Source organism: Ranitomeya variabilis, chromosome 3 (assembly GCF_051348905.1).
Source record: "Ranitomeya variabilis isolate aRanVar5 chromosome 3, aRanVar5.hap1, whole genome shotgun sequence".
NCBI classification, from domain to species: Eukaryota; Metazoa; Chordata; class Amphibia; order Anura; family Dendrobatidae; genus Ranitomeya; species Ranitomeya variabilis.
The window spans coordinates 217,769,025-217,794,779 of NC_135234.1; the positions used below are offsets into that span (position 1 = coordinate 217,769,025).

General features: G+C 44.8%; 1 protein-coding gene across 1 annotated transcript in view; it reads left to right on the forward strand.

Annotated features, from left to right (window-relative positions):
* The first annotated feature begins 780 nt into the window (after positions 1 to 780).
* The window catches only part of LOC143818086 (sushi, von Willebrand factor type A, EGF and pentraxin domain-containing protein 1-like), an 86,099-nt gene continuing 61,124 nt past the window's right edge, over positions 781 to 25,755 (forward strand). Inside the window, exons 1-2 of the mRNA XM_077299512.1 lie at positions 781 to 864; positions 22,491 to 22,589. Coding sequence (XP_077155627.1) covers positions 22,514 to 22,589 — 76 coding nt within the window. The 5' untranslated portion in view covers positions 781 to 864; positions 22,491 to 22,513. The remainder of the gene's footprint in view (positions 865 to 22,490; positions 22,590 to 25,755) is intronic.

The following is a 25,755-nucleotide window of genomic DNA, read 5'->3' on the forward strand; positions in this document are numbered from 1 at the left end:
ATATTTTTATATAAATATATATATATATATATATATATTTCTTACCGCACAGTGTGTTATTCCTTGTCCCCTGCTACACATTCTTTCATGTATATTTTTTATCATTGTTTTATGCTTATGTTTTAATAAAAAAATCTTCTTGTGACATCAATTTTTCCCTATATGTGCTGTATATATATTATTTTACAATATTTTGTTGTGTTGTGTAATCATGTTTTTATAATTATTAATAAAGTGATATATATTTTTATTAGTTTCTTTGAATATCTTTTTTTGGGGTAATATATGGGATCCATGGCTGGATAGCCAGAGGTCAGCCCCTTTCCACTGAAAATGTAAATCTTATTTGACCCTATGAAACTTACATTATTGGGATTATGTCATCATGCTTTAACCCGGGAGTTCCCGTGATGTCACTGTGGGATGGTGAAGAAGTCATATTTTAATGAGTATAAGTAGAATGTGTACAGGTTCCTATCGTATTTTGTTACTGTATGTATTTGTGGGTTTTGTTTGAGCCTTTGTGTGTTAAAAAAATAATTCATGTCTATGGACTTTGTTCTATATTATATAAAATTGAGATATAAAGTGTATTAAAAATGTTTTTCACCTTTTCCTTTATATCTCAATTTTATTAGTGTTGATTTAAAACAAGAACTGTTGTCAGAGTGGCGTAGATGTGTAACAGGTCATCACTTTATATGTGTTTATATGAGTTTGAATAATCAATAAAATGTCCAGATGCCACCTGTAAGGCGTAGGAGGAGGATAATTATCTAAAAGGTGAAAAGTTGTCACATCCTTTCATTTTAGGCTCCAGCTTCTGTACAGAACGGACAAGTTTCATTCGGTTGTATAAGCGAGGTAAGAGCAAATGCAACCAGATGATCCATTGTAGCAATAATTAATAATGTTTGTTGATATAAGATAGAAACATATTAGCAAATTGAAGTCTAATTCAAATTCTAGTACCGTATATCCTATCTCATCATTTATGTGTCAAAAAATAACTGTATGCAGAAAACTATAGACTTATTTATTTTTAGATTTTATATGTTTATTTTTTGTGGTTTTATAGGAATGGAATTTTTTGCTACAGAATTCTAAGAACAGTAAGCGGTGATATTATTCAAATTGATTAAAAAAAATATTTTATATGATTAGAATAACCTCGGAAATTATTGTCAGCTGACAAGCAGCATACGCTGCGTCTTTCTCCAGGCACTTGCACACATTCAGGTCCCCTGGCTTGTTTACCATTGGGGTTTTTCCTCTTTAAATGCCCCATACTCTTCTGAAAGTGACCACACCGAGAAGTGCCTCACTAAAAATCCACAGGATTCCCACAAATCCCTGACACTCCTGTATAGTTTGTAATTGATAAAGGCCAGATGCGGCCGAAACGTTTTGCCTTGACTACATTAAAAGTCAAAAATTAATCTTTAAGTTGAGTGCCTAGTTTATTTTTATTACTTCATGGTGTGGGATCCTACTATGGCACATTCCTTAGTAGTGCACATGGTTCTCTATTAGTACTATCACCTGTGGGAAGCGTAACCATCTTTGCTGCAGTAACATCACCCCAGAGGACCCCTTTCAGCAGCGTCGGTCCCCTCTGATCGAGAACCATAGGTGGAGTCACGAATACAAACTTTATTAAACCCTTTAAAGACCTTTTCCCGTTTACTTGAGTGCCCAGGGCCACGGACCAGGTCGCTGCCACCGTGACATCCCCTTTAATTACAACCGGACCTGGTACCGAGTATTCCCATTGCCCTGGTGGGTGACTCAATATGATAATATGTTCTGGTGTGGATGTAGACAGCAACAGATTAGATTAATTTTGATTGGGTATCCAGGTTCTACCTTTCCTCCATCTACAAGTCTCTGTGGACAAGAGTATGCACGCCAGGATACCTATCCACCCTTTTTATTCTAGAAAAGTGCACCTATCAGGAATGTTCTTCATTAACATTACACTTTAACCTAGCTCTGAAACCTCTCACAATGGTATTGAAATCAGAGCAGGGCCAGTTTTAGACAAATTGGGGCCCTGGTCAAAATTCAAAGTGGGGCCCGCAATTCTGAAATATTCCACCAACAACACTGTTAGCCATGTCCATATAAAACATGCATGTGTTACACCGATATTGGTGTCATCAGTGTTTTCAATCAGTGTGTCCACTGGCGTAGCTAGAGCTTTTGCCGCCCGGGGCTGATTCCGAGTTTGGCGCCCCCCCCCATTGCCGTCACTCAACGCCGGGCACCGCCCCCTCAGCACTGTTTACCCATGAAATCCGGTGCCTGCGCTGTGTATCGCTGTTTGGTGCAGGCGCAGAGAGCTCTGGCCGTCTGACGTCACAGCCAGGCTTGCAGACTGCGCCTGTGCGGCCACCCGCCTTGGTAATCCCAGCCCCACAGTGTGTTATGCATTATGCAGAGTGCGGGGCTGGGATTCACAAGCAGGGCGGCCGCACAGGCGCAGTGTCCAGCATTGCCCCAGTGTGTCCAGCATTGCCTTAGTGTGTCCAGCAATCTGCCCCAGTGTCCAGCATTGCCCCCAGTGTCCAGCATTGCCCCCAGTGTGTCCAGCAATCTGCCCCAGTGTCCAGCATTGCCCCCAGTGTGTCCAGCAATCTGCCCCAGTGTCCAGCATTGCCCCCAGTGTGTCCAGCAATCTGCCCCAGTGTCCAGCATTGCCCCCAGTGTGTCCAGCAATCTGCCCGAGTGTCCAGCATTGCCCCCAGTGTGTCCAGCAATCTGCCCCAGTGTCCAGCATTGCCCCCAGTGTGTCCAGCAATCTGCCCCCAGTGCGTCCAGCAATCTGCCCCCAGTGCGTCCAGCAATCTGCCCCTAGTGCGTCCAGCAATCTGCCCCAGTGTCCAGCATTGCCCCCAGTGTCCAGCATTGCCCCTAATGTCCAGCAATCTGCCCCAGTGTCCAGCATTGCCCCCAGTGTGTCCAGCAATCTGCCCCAGTGTCCAGCATTGCCCCCAATGTCCAGCAATCTGCCCCAGTGTCCAGCATTGCACCCAGTGTCCAGCATTGCCCCCAGTGTCCAGCATTGCCCCCAGTGTGTCCAGCAATCTGCCCCAGTGTCCAGCATTGCCCCCAGTGTGTCCAGCAATCTGCCCCAGTGTCCAGCATTGCCCCCAGTGTGTCCAGCAATCTACCCCAGTGTCCACCATTGCCCCCAGTGTGTCCAGCAATCTGCCCCAGTGTCCAGCATTGCCCCCAGTGTGTCCAGCAATCTGCCCCAGTGTCCAGCATTGCCCCCAGTGTGTCCAGCAATCTGCCCCAGTGTCCAGCATTGCCCCCAGTGTCCAGCATTGCCCCCAGTGTCCAGAATTGCCCCCAGTGTGTCCAGCAATCTGCCCCAGTGTCCAGCATTGCCCCCAGTGTGTCCAGCAATCTGCCCCCAGTGTGTCCAGCATTGCCCCCAGTGTGTCCACCATTGCCCCCAGTGTGTCCAGCAATCTGCTCCAGTGTCCAGCATTGCCCCCAGTGTGTCCAGCAATCTGCCCCAGTGTCCAGCATTGCCCCCAGTGTGTCCAGCAATCTGCCCCAGTGTCCAGCATTGCCCCTAGTGTGTCCAGCAATCTGCCCCAGTGTCCAGCATTGCCCCCAGTGTGTCCAGCAATCTGCCCCCAGTGTGTCCAGCATTGCCCCCAGTGTGTCCAGCAATCTGCCCCCAGTGTGTCCAGCATTGCCCCCAGTGTGTCCAGCATTGCCCCAGTGTGTCCAGCAATCTGCCCCCAGTGCGTCCAGCAATCTGCCCCCAGTGCATCCAGCAATCTGCCCCCAGTGCGCCCAGCAATCTGCCCCCAGTGCGTCCAGCAATCTGCCCCCAGTGCATCCAGCAATCTGCCCCAGTGCATCCAGCAATCTGCCCCCAGTCTGTCTCCAGCATATTACCCCCAGTCTGTCTCCAGCATATTGCCCCCAGTCTGTCTCCAGCATATTACCCCAGTCTGTCTCCAGCATATTGCCCCCAGTCTGTCTCCAGCATATTACCCCCAGTCTGTCTCCAGCATATTGCCCCCAGTGTGTCTCCAGCATATTGCCCCCAGTGTGTCTCCAGCATATTGTCCCCAGTCTGTTTCCAGCATATTGCCCCCAGTCTGTCTCCAGCATATTACCCCAGTCTGTCTCCAGCATATTGCCCCCAGTCTGTCTCCAGCATATTACCCCAGTCTGTCTCCAGCATATTGCCCCCAGTCTGTCTGAGTCAGACATAAAGAAAAAAAAAAAAAAGTAAAATCCTCACCTCTCCCGTTCCCAGCGCAGGTCCCATGCACTCAGCGTCTCTCCGGCTCTGCATTCTGCAACGCTCAGGACAGAGAGGCTGAGCGCGCAGTGATGACGTCATCGCACCCTCTGCCCTGAGACGTCGCAGAGTCAGAGGGCGCTGAAGACGCTGCAGCTGCCGCAGGAACCAGGAGAGGTGAGTATTAAAGGGGGGCCCAATGCCAGCGCTGGCACTGGGAGGGGGGGGCCTGGTCGTGGCGACGGTCGGCGCCGCCCGAAGATTTAAAGGGCCCGCGTCTCTCTTTTTTTCTTTTTTTTTTTTTCTTCCTCCTCCTCTCTGGGTCGGAGCCGCCCCCGGCATTGTGCCGCCCCCCCCCCCCCCTTCCTACGCCACTGAGTGTGTCGTCCATGTGACATCTGTGTTTTTTTGGTATGGATACCGAAAAAGAAATTACAAAGCTTCTCACATATTTTCAATTTTAAACACGGACCGCACACGGCTGGCACACGGACGGCATGTTTACACAGACCCATAGACTTGTATTGTCCCTTGTCATTTGTGCTGCTGGGAAAACACGGACACGAGTGCAGCACCAGAGGTTTAATTGGGTACACGTGGCATCCGTGAAAAGCATGATACACTGTATTGTGATGGGGCCGTACAGTCACATAATAGAAAACATTAGCAGAATTGTCATCTTTTTCTACATCCTACCTCACAAACAGCAGAATAAAAAGTGATAAAAAAAAGTCTTACATGTCCCCCAACCTACTCTGCTAAATCCCCTCTGGCTCTGTGGCCAATGGTTCGAGGTCCCTGATGGTTATTATTCACTTTGCAGCTATAATATAAGTTGAAGCCACAAGACCCCTGAAGCCCAGTGCTGAGACTGGCAGAGACCCCCGCAGCATTGGTGTTGGAGCCGCAGGGGATTTATCATTTCATGCTAATTATTTTTATGTTCTCAAAAAAAAAAACCTTTAGTGTCTGTTCACACGCACCGTTTTTGCTGTGGATTGATCTACACTTATCAGGAAATATTCTGCTTTTTTTGCAGCCTTTTCACTTGCATTTTTGTTTCCCCATTCATTTGAATAGGGAAAAAAACACTGCAGAAATGCTGAAAGACGACAGCAACATATTTGTATAAAAAACATTGTCTTTTGGCCGGTGTCCGTGTCTGGCTGCTGTACTGGGACAGCGCGGAATAGTATAGTAGACGGCACTGTTCCTTACAATCTTTTATTAAGCCCTGTGCTTCTAAAGTGCGTCCGGGGGCTCTGCCTGAATCCCCTTAAAATAGGATTCACATCAATCCCCGATGGGCCACCGACTGCACTGACACAAGTAGAGGTCAAATGAATTTGTATTTTTTCCTGAAATTGACTGATTTACAGTGGGGAAAAAAAGTATTTAGTCAGCCACCAATTGTGCAAGTTCTCCCACTTAAAAAGATGAGAGAGGCCTGTAATTGACATCATAGGTAGACCACAACTATGAGAGTCAAAATGAAAAAACAAATCCAGAAAATCACCTTGTCTGATTTGGCAAGATTTATTTAGCAAATTATGGTGGAAAATAAGTATTTGGTAATTACCAAAAGTTCATCTCAATATTTTGTTACATATCCTTTGTTGGCAATGACAGAGGTCAAATGTTCTCTGTAAGTCTTCACAAGGTTGGCACACACTGTTGGTGGTATGTTGGCCCTTTCCTCCAAGCAGATCTCCTCTAGAGCAGTGATGTTTTGGGCCTGTAGCTGGGCAACACGGGCTTTCAACTCCCTCCAAAGGTTTTCTATGGGGTTGAGATCTGGAGACTGGCTAGGCCACTCTAGGACCTTCATATGCTTCTTATGAAGCCACTCCTTCATTGCCATGGTGGTGTGCTTGGGATCATTATCATCCACATCTCATCTTCAATGCCCTTGCTGATGGAAGGAGGTTTGCACTCAAAATTTCACGATACATGGCCCCATTTATTCCTTCATGTACACGGATCAGTCGTCCTGGTCCCTTTGCAGAGAAACAGCCCAAAAGCATGATGTTGCCACCCCCATGCTTCACAGTAAGTATGGTGTTCTTTGGATGCAACTCATCATTCTGTCTCCTCCAAACACAATGAGTTTTGTTTCTACTAAACAGTTCTACTTTGGTTTCATCAGACCATATGACATTCTCCCAATACTCTTCTCGATAATCCAAATGCTCTCTATCAAACTTGAGACGGGCCCGGACATATAGTGGCCTAAGCAAGGGGACACGTCTGGCACTGCAGGATCTGAGTCCCTGGCGGAGTAGTGTGTTACTGATGGTAGCCTTTGTTAATGTGGTCCCAGCTCTATGCAAGTAATTCACTAGGTCCCCCATATGATTCTGGGATTTTTGCTCACCGTTCTTGTGATCATTTTGACCCCACAGGGTGAGATCTTGCATGGAGCCCCAGATCGAGGGAGACTATCTGTGGTCTTGTATGTCTTCCATTTTCGTATTATTGCTTCCACAGTTGAGTTCATCACACCAAGCTGCTTGCCTATTGCAGATTCTGTCTTCCCAGCCTGGTGCAAGGCTACAATTTTGTTTCTGGTGTCCTTCGACAGCTCTTTGGTCTTCACCATAGTGGAGTTTGGAGTGTGACTGTTTGAGGTTGTGGACAGGTGTCTTTTATACTGATAACAAGTTCAAACAGGTGCCATTACTACAGGTAATGAGTGCAGGACAGAGAAGCTTCTTAAAGAAGAAATTACAGGTTTGTGAGAGCCAGAAATCTTGCATGTTTTTAGGTGTCCAAATACTTCTTTTCCACCATAGTTTACAAATTAAATCTTGCCAAATCAGGCAAGGTGATTTTCTGGATTTGTTTTCTCATTTTGACTCTCATAGTTGTGGTTTATCTATGATGTCAATTACAGGCCTCTCTCATCTTTTTAAGTGGGAGAACTTGCACAATTGGTGGGTGACTAATTACTTTTTTCCCTACTGTATTTTGTTAGAGTATCAGTAATCGGCAGCACTTTATACGCAGCGCATGTCCGCTACATGAAAAGTGCTGCCAGCTATTGAACGCAGGTGATTCCGTATGTGTTCATTGAACCGTGCGTATTCACCATGTCCAATACATTTTATGGGAGATATTTAACTTGCGAAGTTAAATCTCTGCAAGATAAATAGACATGTCGCCGGCCTGGAGAGACGCGCCGCACATCTGTCTCCGCGGCAGTTTCTGGACCCATAGTGGACGTGGGATTTCTTGAAATCCTATCCACTATGCTGTAACATCTGGACGCTGTGGATTGGACGCTGTACAAGTGGAGCACCCCCAGACGCAGGGCCGCTGGGTACTCGGTACCGGGCCTCTCTGTCTTAGTTCTGGGGTTGACACGGTGGCTAGACCCGGTCCGTGACCCTGCTAAGGGGCGTCCAATGAAAGGTGTAGGTGGTGGTGCGTGGTGCAGTTCGCGGTGAATAACGAGGACACAGGGTTGCAGTCTCTTTACCTGTTTACTGAAGGCTTCAAGATCCTCAATCCGGAGTACGGTTAACAGGGCTGTCTGAGACCGGCCGGTCCGATGGCACCTCCAGAGTTCCCTTTGCAGGTGGAAATCTGTGCCTTCCTTCTAGCGCCTGTGTGTTGTAGTACTTCCCTGCTGAGCACCACGGGATAGTCCTCACAACTGTTGTGTCTGTTTCTGATGTTCTTTCCCACAACTTATGTCTGTTCTGATGTTCTTCTCCGTCCCCCAGATGATATGGCTAGGACGCACCCGTATGACGGGTAGGCCTGGAGTTCTTCCGGGACCCTAGTGACGCCCCTCTCCCACAGTTTGGCTCCGTTGTCTTCATTAGGTGTAATGGTGAGACAGCCAACCTATGGTTAACTGTCCGGCCGTAGTTTAAAGTAATGCGTGGAGTCTCTTACTTTCTCGGCGTTCCGGCCACCGGCTACGCGCCTCAGAAGGATGTTGCTGATCTTGAGGCACGGCTCCTTCTGGTATTATCTCCTTTTTGCTGTATTTCCGTTCCTCACTTCTCCACAATAAACCTCGCTTCTTGTCCTTCCTTAGGAGTCTGCCGCTGTAAGGCACAGGCACAACTCCGTAACGATCTGTCCCCTTTCTAGGACTCTGCCAGGATCCCACCCCTGACAGGTCCTCTCTCTGGCTCTTCCCAGCTACTTTCTCCCTAACTTCCTGTCCAACCCCCAGTTTTACCAGAGCATGAGGAGTGGCCTACTAGATAAAACCACTCCCCCTGGTGGCTAGAGTGTGAAGTGTAGTGTGTGTGTGATACCTGGTCAGGTGAACTCCTTAAGTGCCATCAGACGTACCATCACTCCCCTTAGTGGCGGAGCATCAGTACTGCAACGACCAGGACTTTGGGGTGCTGCACTCCCCCCCGGTTAAATCCAGTACTCCCGGACTGGGAAGAAAACAACAATACATGTCAGCAAAAGACATACAAATTTTTGGAATGCAATAAACAAGTAATAGGAAATAATAACAGTGCTTCCCTTTATGGGAGGTGAGGACTCTTAAACGTTACAAACAAACATAGTTAAATATTTTAAATAACACACTATAAATAACGTCTACTACCCAGCCGGGTATTCTACTAAGTGCAAATTCTGAACAATAATTTAACTTTGCCTCTAAGGACGTATAAGCTGGATCCACTAAAGGCTTACTATAAAACTCCTAAAATATAAATTAACTTTTCTTCATTTCTCTCTTCTAAGTGCAACACCTTCTTCTTGATTTCTTGATTTGTCTTATGCAGGACCGCCTGTCTATCTGCCCAGGCCTACTGCCTCTCTTCTTAGCACAGGACTACTGAGCCATCTCTCTATGGCTCGTAGGAGGACTCACCCTCTAACCCCTACGGGTTCACTTCCTGTCCTCAATTTCTTGCAACATTATCAAACATTTTCTATAACTAACTAGCTGGCTACATATAACTTGTTATGTAAAACATTATTCACTTTCTCTTAAGGCAACATTATGTATTAAGTGCAACTGGTGAACTTCCCCTTTAAGAGGGGACCAAGTCTCTTTGAGGTAGTGCAACTGCACAAGTTGCAAGTCCGTGTAAGGCAGGAACTCCTATACTGTTTCCATGAACAGTGTCTTCGCAAAGAGTTCTCTTTTTTTTTTTTTTTTTGTAAAACCAGTAGGGGGGGCACCCTTAATAGGGTGCGAAAATTTACAACACAGTTTGTGAACCATTCACCGTTCATGATTCAGCAGTCTTTTCTAAATAGGGGGTTTAAAGGAGCAAAAAGGGAAATCAAAAGCAAAAATGAAAGTAATAGGGATCCCGGGTAAACAAAGGGATCCCTTTAAGAACAACCCTGGTCGGGTACTAGCAGCAGAAAACACAGAAGACGAACAGTTAACTATTTACATACTCGTGGTTCCGAGGTTTATGCTCACAGAAGGTTACACTGCATCAATTGGTGACGGACACTCACCGGCCGGGAAGGCTGCGGTCCTCTATCCTCGGCGGATGCAGAATCAGTATCATTGGTTGGTCTCCCAGACGCGGCCAGATCACCTGGTGTCTGCATTCGAATGTCAGCTGTGGTTGTAAGTTCAGTAGCGGCAATTATACACACCGTGGCAACAGAAGTGGCATTGGTCAAATCTGGGTTAGTCGTAGTCTGGACAGCAGGTGGAGCTACCACCGGCTCACATCGTTGGACGTCCCGGGCGCACCATCCCTGCGCACTCCGGTGGCGAGTGTAGGTCACCTGGTCCCCTTTACATGGTGGCTGATTGTCATATCGATTGCGGGTCGGGGTTTTCACATTGTAGCTGGTAAAGAAGATTTCTGTCGGCAGTCCCGGTTCTTGTATAGAGCCCCAACCCCGCTTCGGGTGGAAGGCTAGTACAGTCCCCTGCCTGACCGAGTTCCTCCGGTTGTGTTCAATCTTTGGTCTCTGTACTCTCGGTGAGTCATTTGGTTCTGTTTATTTTTGGTTCTGCCATTGTAGAATTAAGCATTGCTTATACTGTTCCCAAGTGAGCGCAGCAATGCTGAGGCCCTCCTGCCTGGCCCCGTCTGGCCCAATCCGTGGGGTGTCCCACTGAAAGATCACCCCCTCTGAGCTCACATCTAGCGGTTTCCCCATCGTGGTTGGTAACGAAGGCACCAGCTTCTCCATGGTGCCTGGGGTTAGCACTACCAGCTCAGCGGTGAAAACTCAGTTATTGTCGGGCTGGGGAGCGGTCACGGGAGCAGGGTCGGTCGGGAGAGCAGGATCGGTCGGGGGAGCAGGGACGCTTTCCATACCTGCGTCTCATGTGATTCCACCGATGTCGATCTGTTCCGTTGACAAGGACACTGGAATCGGCTGCAGCCCGGACCGCAGTTCCTCCAGGGCGGCCTCCTGGCACAGCTCCGACTTCCATTGCTTCGCATCGGCTGGCTCCATGCTCGGGATAGGCTGGCTCGGCTCCGCCGCCTGTAGCTCCGAGAGGTCCGGATCCTCCAGCTGCGGTGGGTTCGGGTCTATCTCCGGTGGACGAGGACAGGCCGGGATCACTTCGCCGTCGCTCGGGGACTCGCTGGTTGCCATCCCTGCTCCGGGATCTTCGGTGACACATGCACGTTGCCCCTCCATTTTCTGAGGGCGTAGCTTCTTCTTCCTCTCGTTCCCGCCGTTGCAAATCAGGGGGCGGTTCTCCTCTGCTTCTGGGCAGGTCGTCATCTCGCAACAGTAGTCGGAGGGGGTGGTCGCTGCTTCTGGCGCCATTTTGATAATCTCCTCCCATGGCACGCCCTTCTTCTTTTGCGCTCCCTGCGGCGTTGCAATGGCGGCGGTTTTGGCGGGAACTTTTGGCGGCAAGTGGCAATTCACAGTCCTTGCAATAAATCACAGTTCAAGCACAATTCAATCACAATTCCAAGGCACACATGACCTGATTCTTCAGGCTTAAGTAGATCCTGTTCATGATGCCAAGTTTGGAGCGCCCCCAGACGCAGGGCTGCGGGGTACTCGGTACCGGGCCTCTCTGTCTCAGTTCTGGGGTTGTCACGGTGGCTAGACCCGGTCTGTGACCCTGCTAAGGGGCGTCCAATGAAAGGTGTAGGTGGTGGTGCAGTTCGCGGTGAATAACGAGGACACAGGGTTGCAGTCTCTTTACCTCTTTACTGAAGGCTTCAAGATCCTCAATCCGGAGTACGGTTAACAGGGCTGTCTGAGACCGGCCGGTCCGATGGCACCTCCAGAGTTCCCTTTGCAGGTGGAAATCTGTGCCTTCCTTCTAGCGCCTGTGTGTTGTAGTACTTCCCTGCTGAGCACCACGGGATAGTCCTCACAACTGTTGTGTCTGTTTCTGATGTTCTTTCCCACAACTTATGTCTGTTCTGATGTTCTTCTCCGTCCCCCAGATGATATGGCTAGGACGCACCCGTATGACGGGTAGGCCTGGAGTTCTTCCGGGACCCTAGTGACGCCCCTCTCCCACAGTTTGCCTCCGTTGTCTTCATTAGGTGTAATGGTGAGACAGCCAACCTATGGTTAACTGCCCGGCCGTAGTTTAAAGTAATGCGTGGTGTCTCTTACTTTGTCGGCGTTCCGGCCACCGGCTACGCGCCTCAGAAGGATGTTGCTGATCTTGAGGCACGACTCCTTCTGGTATTATCTCCTTTTTGCTGCATTTCCGTTCCTCACTTCTCCACAATAAACCTCATTTCTTGTCCTTCCTTAGGAGTCTGCCGCTGTAAGGCACAGGCACAACTCCGTAACGATCTGTCCCCTTTCTAGGACTCTGCCAGGATCCCACCCCTGACAGGTCCTCTCTCTGGCTCTTCCCAGCTACTTTCTCCCTAACTTCCTGTCCAACCCCCAGTTTTACCAGAGCGTGAGGAGTGGCCTACTAGATAGAACCACTCCCCCTGGTGGCCGGAGTGTGAAGTGTAGTGTGTGTATGATACCTGGTCAGGTGAACTCCTTAAGTGCCATCAGACGTACCATCACTCCCCTTAGTGGTGGAGCATCAGTACTGCAACGACCAGGACTCTGGGGCGCTGCACAAGTACTCAACATCCAACCTGCAGCGTGTGATGATCTACTGATCATCTGCACCTACCCTCAAAGTCTGTGTTTTCGTGTAAAAGTGTCCACTTTTCTGTGGCTGTTGGAAAAGACAGAAACGATCAAAAAAACACATCACATGTGGAATTCATTTGATCTCCATTCCTGACATTGCAATCTATGGCTCTATAGGGAATTCAGGCAGAACCCACTGGACACAGTAAAGAAAGACAGTATGAACAGGCCCTAATGTAAAACACAGGCATTAGACAAACTGCTGATCGATATTATGGCGACACTACAATTAGAGAACTATATATGCAGCGCATATACACAAATATACACTATACATGTACACAATTTATATATACACTTTATAAATATAGAAATATACACTATATAATGTATATACAGTATACAGACACATACAGTGTGTACAAGCACATAAAGTATATGCACACAGAAACATATATTCAGTTTATATACAGTATGCTCACATACATATACAGTTTATATGCAGTATACATACAGTATATAATATACACAGATACACATACTATATACTGTATGTATAGGCATATATATATACTGTGTATATATATATATGTATAGGCATATATAGGCATATATATATACTGTATATACTGTGTGTATATATATATATATATATATATATATATATGTATATATATACACATACCACATACACATGCACCACAGATATACGCAACCATACTATATACTGTATATATGCATACGCATACTGTATAGACCTATAAAGGAAAGATATATATCTTGGTACCAGTGTAGACCTATACAGACACACATTCTATATACTGTATGTACATGCATATATATATACTATACACAAATGCACCACAGATTTACATAATCATACTATATACACATACAGACACACACACACACACACACACACACACACACACTGTATGCTGCATATATATGTGTACTTACCAGGTCCTGCTGATTCACTTGTGCAGATCCCAGGACAGTAGTTTAGTAGCAGCCATGATGAGGAGGAGGAGATGTTATGAAAATTTGGTTTGGATAAATCTATCCCTGTGTGTGCTGCTTATCAAGAAAGGACTGTACACCATTGTGACAGAAAAACATTCCATCAATACTGATGATTTATTGTACATACATGGATTTATAATTGCATATAGAAAGGGGTGGTTAGGGGTGGTTAGTTAATTACCATATTGTCTAGCTCCTCTGTTATTGGTTATCTAAATATATATGGAATATTGTGATTAATGCACATATGAATGCTGATTAAGCAACTAAAATGTAGCTGTCACATTTATCCTGCTATTCAGCAGGATTCTTAGACATTAGTTCAAAACATCTGGCCTAAGTTCCGGTTTTTGGGTGTCTGGAAAGTACCGAGGAACCATCTGGCCTAGCTCATGTGGTCAAGTTGAGCAATTGATTATAAACTAGCTGAGTATATACTGTAGATATATTTGCTTTTATGAGTATATATTATTATAAAGGAGTATACATGCAAGTGAGATCTACAAGATATATATATATTTCCATCACAGGGACATGGATAGGGCTTCAAGCATTTTCCAACCCTGGTGTATGACCTCTGCTGTGCTGTGAGACCGCCCCTCCCCCTCACTCTCAACTTCTAACCCAACACTATGGAAAAGAGGGAGAGAGACGGGGAGAGGGAGAGAGATTGGGGATAGGGAGACACTCTGGGACTGCAGAGGATGCACAGCATTATTCACTATAAATAATTCTGTACACCCTCTGTGCACTTCATAAAGGGATCAAATATGCGATCTTTGCATATAACATTGTTCTCTGCCTGGTACAGCTAAAAGAAAACTTGTACAATAATACTTATTACATACTAAGGCCTCTTTCAGATGCAACTTTTTCTCAGATAGCACTTGTGCTCATGCCAATCTATGGGGTTGTTCACATGTCCGATTTTTCATCCTGAAGCCAAGTGGTCCATCCAAAATAATGGAGACATGTTTTATATTCATCAGAGTGTCAGATCAAAATCAGCAATGCAAGTCTAGGAGTCCTTGAAAAAAAACTGGACCTCATTTGGATGCCATCCGTGTGCGGAGAAACTTGTTGTGAATTAGACTTCTTGGCTCCCTCTGGTGGTTATTAGTGATATGACTCTGGGATTTTCTTTCCTCAGTTTGCACCCACCTGGGTCGTTAGTCCAGGGGTGTTGCTATATAAACCTCCTGGATCCTTAGTCCAGTGCCTGGCATCGTTGTAATCAGATCCTTTTTGTTTGCTCCTATCTGCTGGTCCTGGATCGTGCAAAATTAAGCTAAGTCCTGCTTCTTTGTTTTTTGGGTTATTTGCTTGCTCTCATTTTTGTCCAGCTTGTACTAAATGTGATTCCTGTCCCTGCTGGAAGCTCTAGGGGGCTGGTGTTCTCCCCCCGGGCCGTTAGACGGTTCGGGGGTTCTTGAATATCCAGCGTGGATATTTTTGATAGGGTTTTTGCTGACCATATAAGTTATCTTACTATATTCTGCTATTAGCTAGTGGGCCTCTCTTTGCTAAATACCTAGCTCATCCTTACGTTTGTCTTTTCCTCTTACCTCATCGTTATTATTTGTTGGGGGCTTGTATCCAACTTTTGGGGTCTTTTCTCTGGAGGCAAGAAAGGTCTTTCTTTTCCCTTCTAGGGTTAGTTAGTTCTCCGGCTGGCGCGAGACGTCTAGAATCAACGTAGGCACGTTCCCCGGCTGCTGTTATTTGTGGTGCTAGGATTAGATATATGGTCAGATCAGTTACCACTGCCCTATGAACTGGTTTTTGTGTTTGCAGACTTAGAAACTATTTCTGAGACCCTCTGCCATTGGGGTCATAACAGTATGCCAGGCCAACATTGAATGTTTATTGCATTGCAGAAGTGGGATAATAAGAAAGGAAATTCTGTTTTTTTTTTTTCCTCTCTTCCTCCCCTTTACCTTTGAGTGGCTTGTGCTTGCTACAGACATGAATGTCCAGACCTTGATTACAAGTGTAGACCAGCTTGCTGCTCGTGTGCAGGGCATACAAGATTTTGTTACCAGTAGTCCAATGTCTGAACCTAAAATACCTATTCCTGAACTGTTTTCTGGAGACCGATTTAGGTTTAGGAATTTCAGGAACAATTGTAAATTGTTTCTTTCTCTGAGACCCCGTTCATCTGGAGATCCAGCTCAGCAAGTGAAAATTGTTATCTCTTTTTTACGGGGCGACCCTCAGGATTGGGCTTTTTCGCTAGCGCCAGGAGATCCGGCATTGGCAAATATTGATGCGTTTTTTCTGGCGCTCGGATTGCTTTACGAGGAACCCAATCTTGAAGTTCAGGCAGAAAAAGCCTTGCTGGCTATTTCTCAGGGCCAGGATGAAGCTGAGGTGTATTGCCAAAAATTTCGGAAATGGTCCGTGCTTACTCAGTGGAATGAGTGTGCTCTGGCCGCAAATTTCAGAAATGGCCTTTCTGAAGCCATTAAGAATGTGATGGTGGGTTTCCCCATTCCTACAAGTCTGAATGATTCTATGGCGCTGGCTATTCAAATTGACCGGCGTTTGCGGGAGCGCAAAACCGCTAATCCTCTGGTGGTGTTGTCTGAACAAACATCTGATTTAATGCAATGTGATAGAATTCAGACTAGAAATGAGCGGAAAAATCATAGACGTCAGAATGGGTTATGTTTTTACTGTGGTGATTCTACACATGTTATATCAGCATGCTCTAAACGCCTAACAAGGGTTGTCAGTCCTGTCGCCATTGGTGATTTGCAACCTAAATTTATTTTGTCTGTGACTTTAATTTGCTCATTGTCTTCTTACCCTGTTATGGCGTTTGTGGATTCAGGTGCTGCCCTGAGTCTTATGGATCTGTCATTTGCCAAGCACTGTGGTTTTGTTCTTGAACCATTGGTAAATCCTATTCCTCTTAGAGGTATTGATGCTACGCCATTGGCGGAAAATAAACCGCAGTTTTGGACGCAGGTAACCATGTGCATGACTCCTGAACATCGGGAGGTGATTCGTTTTCTTGTTCTGCATAAAATGCATGATTTGGTCGTTTTGGGTCTGCCATGGTTACAGACCCACAATCCAGTCTTGGATTGGAAGGCAATGTCTGTGTCAAGTTGGGGCTGTCAGGGAATTCATGCTGATTCCCCGCCGGTGTCTATTGCTTCCTCTACTCCTTCGGAAGTTCCTGAGTATTTGTCTGATTATCAGGATGTATTCAGCGAGTCCAGATCCAGTGCTCTGCCTCCTCATAGGGACTATGACTGTGCCATAGATTTGATTCCAGGTAGTAAATTTCCTAAGGGAAGATTATTTAATCTGTCTGTACCTGAGCATGCCGCAATGCGTTCGTATATCAAGGAGTCTCTGGAGAAGGGGCATATCCGTCCATCCTCTTCCCCTCTTGGTGCGGGATTCTTTTTTGTGGCCAAGAAGGACGGATCTTTGAGACCTTGTATTGACTATCGGCTTCTGAATAAAATCACTGTTAAATTTCAGTATCCTTTGCCTCTGTTGTCGGACTTGTTTGCCCGGATTAAAGGTGCCAAGTGGTTCACCAAGATAGATCTTCGTGGTGCGTACAACCTTGTGCGCATTAAGCAAGGAGATGAATGGAAAACTGCATTTAATACGCCCGAAGGTCATTTTGAGTACTTGGTGATGCCTTTTGGGCTCTCTAATGCGCCCTCAGTGTTTCAGTCCTTTATGCATGATATTTTCCGGAAGTATCTGGATAAATTTATGATTGTTTATCTGGATGATATTCTGGTTTTCTCTGAAGATTGGGACTCACATGTGGAGCAGGTCAGGATGGTGTTTCAGGTTTTGCGTGAGAATGCTTTGTTTGTTAAGGGCTCAAAGTGTCTCTTTGGAGTACAGAAGGTTCCCTTTTTGGGGTTTATTTTTTCCCCTTCTGCTGTGGAGATGGACCCAGTCAAGGTCCGAGCTATTCATGATTGGACTCAACCCACGTCAGTTAAGAGTCTTCAGAAGTTCTTGGGTTTTGCTAACTTCTACCGTCGTTTTATCGCTAATTTTTCTAGCGTTGTTAAACCTTTGACGGATATGACCAAGAAAGGTTCTGATGTTGCTAACTGGGCTCCTGCAGCCGTGGAGGCGTTCCAAGAGTTGAAGCGCCGGTTTACTTCGGCGCCTGTTTTGTGCCAGCCTGATGTCTCACTTCCCTTTCAGGTCGAAGTGGATGCTTCTGAGATTGGGGCAGGGGCCGTTTTGTCACAGAGAGGCCCTGGTTGCTCGGTAATGAGACCATGTGCTTTCTTTTCCAGGAAGTTTTCGCCTGCTGAGCGGAATTATGATGTCGGCAATCGGGAGTTGCTGGCCATGACGTGGGCATTTGAGGAGTGGCGTCATTGGCTCGAGGGTGCTAAGCATCGTGTGGTGGTCTTGACTGATCACAAAAATCTGATGTATCTCGAGTCTGCTAAACGCCTTAATCCTAGACAGGCCCGCTGGTCATTGTTTTTCTCCCGTTTTGACTTTGTGGTCTCGTATTTACCAGGTTCAAAGAATGTGAAGGCTGATGCTCTTTCAAGGAGCTTTGTGCCTGACTCTCCTGGAGTCGCAGAACCAGTTGGTATTCTTAAAGAGGGAGTTATCTTGTCAGCCATTTCTCCTGATTTGAGACGCGTGTTGCAGAGATTTCAGGCTGGTAGACCTGACTCTTGTCCACCTGACAGACTGTTTGTTCCTGATAGGTGGACCAGCAGAGTCATTTCCGAGGTTCATTCCTCGGTGTTGGCAGGTCATCCGGGAATTTTTGGCACCAGAGATCTGGTGGCTAGGTCCTTTTGGTGGCCTTCCTTGTCACGGGATGTGCGGTCATTTGTGCAGTCCTGTGGGACTTGTGCTCGGGCTAAGCCTTGCTGTTCTCATGCCAGCGGGTTGCTCTTGCCCTTGCCTGTCCCGAAGAGGCCTTGGACACACATTTCCATGGATTTCATTTCTGATCTCCCGGTGTCTCAGGGCATGTCTGTCATCTGGGTGGTATGTGATCGCTTTTCCAAAATGGTCCATTTAGTGCCTTTGCCTAAGCTGCCCTCCTCTTCCGATCTGGTTCCTGTGTTCTTTCAGAATGTGGTTCGTTTACACGGCATTCCTGAGAATATTGTGTCTGACAGAGGATCCCAGTTTGTTTCCAGGTTCTGGCGATCCTTTTGTGCTAGGATGGGCATTGAGTTGTCGTTTTCGTCTGCCTTTCATCCTCAGACTAATGGACAAACGGAGCAAACTAATCAGACTCTGGAGGCTTATTTGAGGTGTTTTGTTTCGGCAGATCAGGATGATTGGGTGACCTTCTTGCCGTTGGCTGAGTTTGCCCTTAATAACCGGGCTAGTTCCGCTACTTTGGTTTCGCCATTTTTCTGCAACTCTGGTTTCCATCCTCGTTTTTCCTCGGGACATGTGGAGCCTTCTGACTGTCCTGGGGTAGATTCTGTGGTGGATAGGTTGCAGCAGATCTGGAATCATGTGGTGGACAACTTAAAGTTGTCACAGGAGAAGGCTCAGCGTTTTGCCAACCGCCGCCGCGGTGTGGGTCCCCGACTTCGTGTTGGGGATTTGGTATGGCTGTCTTCTCGATTTGTTCCTATGAAGGTCTCCTCTCCTAAATTTAAGCCTCGCTTCATCGGTCCTTACAAGATATTGGAAATCCTTAATCCTGTGTCCTTTCGCTTGGATCTTCCGGTGTCGTTTGCCATTCACAACGTGTTCCATAGGTCCTTGTTGCGGCGGTACGTTGTACCTGTGGTTCCTTCTGTTGAGCCTCCTGCTCCGGTGTTGGTTGGGGGCGAGTTGGAGTACGTGGTGGAGAAGATCTTGGATTCTCATCTCTCCAGACGGAGGCTTCAGTATCTGGTCAAGTGGAAGGGCTATGGTCAGGAGGATAATTCCTGGGTGGTTGCCTCTGATGTGCATGCGGCCGATTTAGTTCGTGCCTTTTTTGCCTAAAAACTTGCTATAAAAACCCGCTATAAATAGTAAATCAAATCTCCCTTTATTACTCCCTTAGTTAGGGAAAAATAATAAAATAAAAAAATGTATTTATTTCCATTTTCCCATTAGGGTTAGGTTTAGCGTTAGGGTTGGAGCTAAAGTTAAGGTTGGACTTGGGGCTAAAGTTAGGATTACAGTTACGGTTGGGATTAAGGTTAAAGTTGGGATTAGGGTTAGGGGTGTGTTAGGGTTAGGTTTGTGGTTAGTGTTATGATTAAGGTTGGGATTAGGGTTATGAGTGTGTTGGGGTTAGGGTTTGAGTTAGAATTGGGGGCTTCCACTGTTTAGGCACATCAGGGGCTCTCCAAACGCAACTTGGCATCTAATCTCAATTCCAGACAATTCTGAGCTGAAAACGTCAACTGTTAGTCCTTCCCTTCTGAGCTCTGCCATGCGTCCAAATAGTGCTTTACCCCCACATATGGGGTATCCGCATACTCAGGACAAATTGTACAACAATGTTTGGGGTCCAATTTCTCCTGTTACCATTGGGAAAATAAAAAAATTGGGGACTAAAAGTTCATGTTTGTGGAAAACATTATTTTTTTATTTTCACATCTGGGCGCTATAAACTTTAGTGAAACACCTGGGGGTTCAAAGTTCTCACCACACATCTAGATAAGTTCCATGGGGGTCTAGTTTCCAAAGTGGGGTCACTTTTGGGGGGTTTCCACTGTTTAGGCACATCAGGGGTGCTCTAAACACGACATGGCGTCCTATCTCAATTCCAGCCAAATTTGTGTTGAAAAAATCAAACCGCGCTCCTTCCCTTCTGAGCTCTGCCATGCACCCAAACAGTGGTCCCCCCTCACATATGTGGTATCAACGTACTCAGGACAAATTGCAAAATAACTTTTGGGGTCCTGTTACCTTGGGAAAATTAAAATTGGGGGTGAAAGGTTCATTTTTGTTGAAAAAATATGATTTTTTAATTTTACGGCTCAACGTTATAAACTTCTGTGAAGCCCTTGGGGGTTCAAAGTTCTCAAAACACATCTAGATAAGTTCCTTGGGGGGGTTAGTTTCCAAAATGGGATCAATTGTGGGGGGTTTCCACTGTTTAGGCACATCAGGGGTCTCCAAATGCAACATGACTTCCGATCTCAATTCCAGCCAATTTTGCTCTAAAAAAGTCAAACGGCGCTCCTTCCCTTCCGAGCTCTACCATGCACCTAAACAGTGGTTCCCCACACATATGTGGTATCAGCGTACTCAGGACAAATTGCACAATAAGTTTTGGGGTCCAATTTCTCCTGTTACTCTTGGGAAAATAAAAAAATTTGGATCTGAAGTGAAAAAAAGTTAAATGTTCATTTTGTTTTTAAACATTCCAAAAATTCCTGTGAAGAACCAGAATTGTTAATAAACTTCTTGAATGTGGTTTTGCGCACCTTGAGGGATGCAGTTTTTAGAATGGTGCCACTTTTGGGTATTTTCTATCATATAGACCCGTCAATTTGACTTCACGTGACGTGGTCCCTAAAAAAATGGTGTTGTAAAAATGAAAAATTGCTGGTCAACTTTTAACCCTTATAACTCCCTAACCAAAAAAAAATTTGGTTCCAAAATTGTGCTGATGTAAAGTAGACATGTGGGAAATGTTACTTATTAAGTATTTTGTGTGACATATCTGTGTGATTTAAGGGCAGGAAAATGCAAAGTTGGAAAATTTTCAAAATTTTTGCCAAATTTCCATTTTTTTCAAAGATAAACCCATGGCATATCAAAGAAATTTTACCACTATCATGAAGTACAATATGTCACGAGAAAATAATGTCAGAATCACTAGGATACGTTGATTCATTCCAGAGTTATAACCTCATAAAGGGACAGTGGTCAGAATTGTAAAAATTGGCCTAGTCATTAACATGCAAACCAACTTTGGGGGTAACGGGCTTAAAGTGAATGTCTCAAACAACCAAAATAGATTAAAATATTTGGTCATGTGATGCTATCACTAATTTTTGGAGGTAAAAAAAGGTGAAATCCAAATGGATTATTAATATTCCCATTGACCCATATATTTGACCCTCGACAGCTCAATCATTGAAGGAATGTCAGAGGTATCAGAGGCAGGATGAGAGCAAATCCAGGTAATGACTCCATTGCAGTATTATTGGGAGTATCTAAAGGCTGATAATGAGAGTTCCCTGGGAAAACTGAAAATATAAATTAAGATCTAGATTATTGTTTGGGCCAGAAATCTAAATTTTATAGGGACACTCTTAGGCTACTTTCACACTAGCGTTGGGCTCGGCCCGTCGCAGTGCGTCGGGCCAAGGTTACCGACGCTAGCGTTCTCTGCGCCGCACAACGGGGGCAGCGGATGCATTTTTCCAGCGTATCTGCCGCCCCATTGTGAGGTGCGGGGAAGTGCGGGGAGGTGGGGGCGGAGTTCCGGCCACGCATGCGCGGTCGGAAAAAGCGGACCGTCGGCAGCAAAAAACGTTACATGTAGCGTTTTTTGCAGCCGACGGTCCGCCACAACACGGCGCAACCGTCGCACGACGGTTGCGACGTGTGTCAATGCGTCGCAAATGCGTCACTAATGTTAGTCAATGGAGAAAAAACGCATCCTGCAAGCACTTTTGTAGGATGCGTTTTTTCTGCAAAACGACGCATTGTGACGGATTGCAGTTAACGCTAGTGTTAAAGTAGCCTTAATTGAACCTAGCGTTATTAATTTACTCATTCCAAGAAATCATATTTTTTACAGTATCACATTTATGTGCTGTACAATAAAAATACATTCAGAGTTATAAATTACCTTTATTTTTAAGCTTATGGGGGAAGAGAGGTAGATATCATCACTAAATACCCTCTTACTATTAACATGTCAATATATAGCATGAATATTTTATAAATGTATTTATATTGTTCTGTTCGGAAAAATTTGAAACTGATTTTGAATAGGAATGTTCTACAGCACTCGGCAGTGGCAGCTACACATTGAATGGTTTTGAAGCCACATTCCAAGTGTTTTCATCCATCCACCGTCGGAGCAAATAACAGCTGATCGGCGTGTTGTTGGACCCTTTCCAATCTCATACTGATGACCTATCCTATTGTAATCAACATGTGGTGAAATGAGAATGCCTTTAGAATAAATTCATCTTCATAAGTAGTTACCAAGTCTATTATTTTTGTGCTTTTTTGCCAGTATTACAGACCGACAAAAGTAAGATGTCTTCTACACAAACCACTCAATGGAACTTCATCAGGATCATGTTATGGTCAACCCTTGCTGCTACAACTTACAGTAAGTCAGAATATATATATATATATATATATATATATATATACATACAGCTCTGACAAAAATTAAGAGACCACCACATCAAAACTCTGATATGCGCAGCCCAATCTCCAGACCTGAACCCCGTTGAAAACCTCTGGAATGTAATCAAGAGGATGATGGATAGTCACAAGCCATCTAACAAAGAAGAACTGCTTAAATTTTTGCCCCAGAAGCAGTGTGAAAGACTGGTGGAAAGCATGCCAAGACGCATGAAAGCTGTGATTAAAAATCATGGTTATTCCACAAAATATTGATTTCTGAATTCTTCCTGAGTTAAAACATTAGTGTTGTTGTTTCTAGGTGATTATGAACTTTTCTTTGCATTATTTGAGGTCTGAAAGCAATGTTTTTTTTTTGTTTTTTTTTTTGACCATTTCTGCTTTTTAGAAAAAAATACAGAATGTATTGCTTGGAAATTCGGAGACATGTTGTCAGAAGTTTATAGAATAAAAGAACAATTTACATTTTACTCAAAAATATACCTATCAAGAGAAAAATCAGACAAACTGAACATTTTGCAGTGGTCTCTTAATTTTTGCCAGAGCTGTATATATATTTATATTTACTTCTATAGTGTATCTACTTAATCACATTCTCTTTTGTACTTGACAGTTATTGTGATGTATAGAAATTGTGCTGTTGTTACTAAATACTAATTGTCTGGGGGACTATGGTATATGAAATGTATAGTATAAGATATCTAAGCACAAATACATTGATAATGAAATAATATTATATAAGTTATAGTAAAACAGTGAGGTCCTTTAAGAGTCAGGTTTTTGCTCCCTCTTCAGTGGGAGAACAAAGTTTCCATGTAAATCACAAAATCACAATATTGAAATCGGTAAAATAAGAGACATGATAATATTTGATACCTTTAGCTCAGACCTTTTGTTATCCTATACTGGCCTAAAGACATTAATCAACCTTAAATTTTCTGTGCACCTTCACATAGAATTTTTTATTTTTGTTGTTCATTTGCTTCCGAAATTCATACTTTCTAAATAGTATCCAGACTGTGCTGCAGAGTGTCTGTAAGTCCTTTTATGTAGCTCTGTGCTTTGTAAAGATTTAACAAATCAGTCAATGTTCCCACTCCTGGTTTTTGGCTCTCGGTTCTTTCCATCTCTTCTCAGTGTTAGAAATAGCAGCGTGGAGGGGAAGTGGAATGTCCACAGATCCCAAGAGGGGTTAGAGGGAAAGTAGCTACAGTCCTAGGGAGTCCAAAACTAACAGAAGCAATGGAGGAAAGCACATGAAGAATAAATGAGCTCAGGCTAGAAGATGTGCTGATATACTATGTATAAGTTACTAAAGACAGTAGCGCCCTGGATACACACAGATCCAGCATATACTGCTTTGAGGGACACTCCTAAAATGATAAAAATTAAAGTTTGAATCTGGCTGAACACTGCATATGAGAGGGTCTGAAAACGAATGAAGGAATACAAATTGCAGTATGAAACTTTTATTTTATTAACTAAAGGTTATCACTAATACAGTGGGTATTCAGACCCCTTTAAATTGTCACTCTTTGCTTCATTGCAGCCATTTGGTAAATTCAAAAGAAGCTCATTTTTTCACATTAATGTACACTCTGCACCCCATCTTGACTGAAAAAAACAGAAATGTAGAAATTTTTACAAATTAAATAAAGAAAAACTAAAATATCACATGGTCATAAGAATTCAGACCCTTTGCTCAGACACTCATATTTAAGTCACATGCTGTCCATTTCCTTGTGATCCTCCTTGAGATGGTTCTACTCCTTCATTGAAGTCCAGCTGTGTTTAATTAATCTGATAGGACTTGATTTGGAAAGGCACACACCTGTCTATATCAGACCTCACAGTGCATGTCAGACCAAATGAGGATCATGAGGTCAAAGGAACTGGCCAAGGAGCTCAGAGACAGAATTGTGGCAAGGCACAGATCTGGCCAAGGTTACAAAAAAATTTCTGCAGTACACAGTGGCCTCCATAATCCTTAAATGGAAGAAGTTTGGGACCACCAGAAGTCTTTCCTAGACCTGGCCATCCAGCCAAACTGAGCAATCGTGGGAGAAGAGCCTTGGTGAGACAAGTAAAGAAGAATCCCAAGATCACTGTGGCTAGGCTCCAGAGATGCAGTAGGGAGATGGGAGAAAGTTCCACAAAGTCAACTATCACTGCAGCCCTCCACCAGTCGGGCCTTTATGGCAGAGTAGTCCGACAGAAGCCTCTCCTCAGTGCAAGACATATTAAAGGCCGCATAGAGTTTGCTAAAAAAACACATGAAGGACTCCCAGACTATGAGAAATAAGATTCTCTGGTCTGATGAGATGAAGATAGACCTTTTTGGTGATAATTCTAAGAGGTATGTGTGCAGAAAACCAGGCACTGCTCATCACCTGCCCAATACAATCCCAACAGTGAAACATGGTGGTGGTAGCATCATGCTATGGAGTGTTTTTCAGCTGCAGGGATAGGACGACTGGTTGCCATTGAAGGAAACATGAATGCGGCCAAGTACAGAGATATCCTGGATGAAAACCTCTTCCAGAGTGCTCTGGACCTCAGACTTGGCCAAAGGTTCACCTTCCAACAAGACAATGACCCTAAGCACACAGCTAAAATAACAAAGGAGTGGCTTCAGAACAACTCTGTGACCATTCTTGACTGACCCAGCCAGAGCCCTAACCTAAACCCAATTGAGCATCTCTGGAGAGACCTGAAAATGGCTGTCCACCAACGTTCACCGTCCAACCTGATGGAACTGGAGAGGATCTGCAAGGAAGAAAGGCAGAGGATCCCCAAATCCAGGTGTGAAAAACTTGGCTGTATTAGCTTAAAAGGGTGCTTCTACTCAATACTAAGCAAAGGGTCTGAATACTTATGACCATGTGATTATTCAGGTTTTCATTTTTAATAAATTTGCATAAATTACTACGTTTATGTTTTTTTCAGTCAAGATGGGGTGCAGAGTGTATATTAATGAGAAAAAAATGAAAGTTTTTGGATTTACCAAATGGCTGCAATGAAAAAAGAAGTGAAAAATTTAAAGGGGTCTGAATACTTTCCGTACTCACTGTATATGTTAAATATATTTTTCCATTTCAAAGGCCATAGATTTTTAAGAAAGAACTATT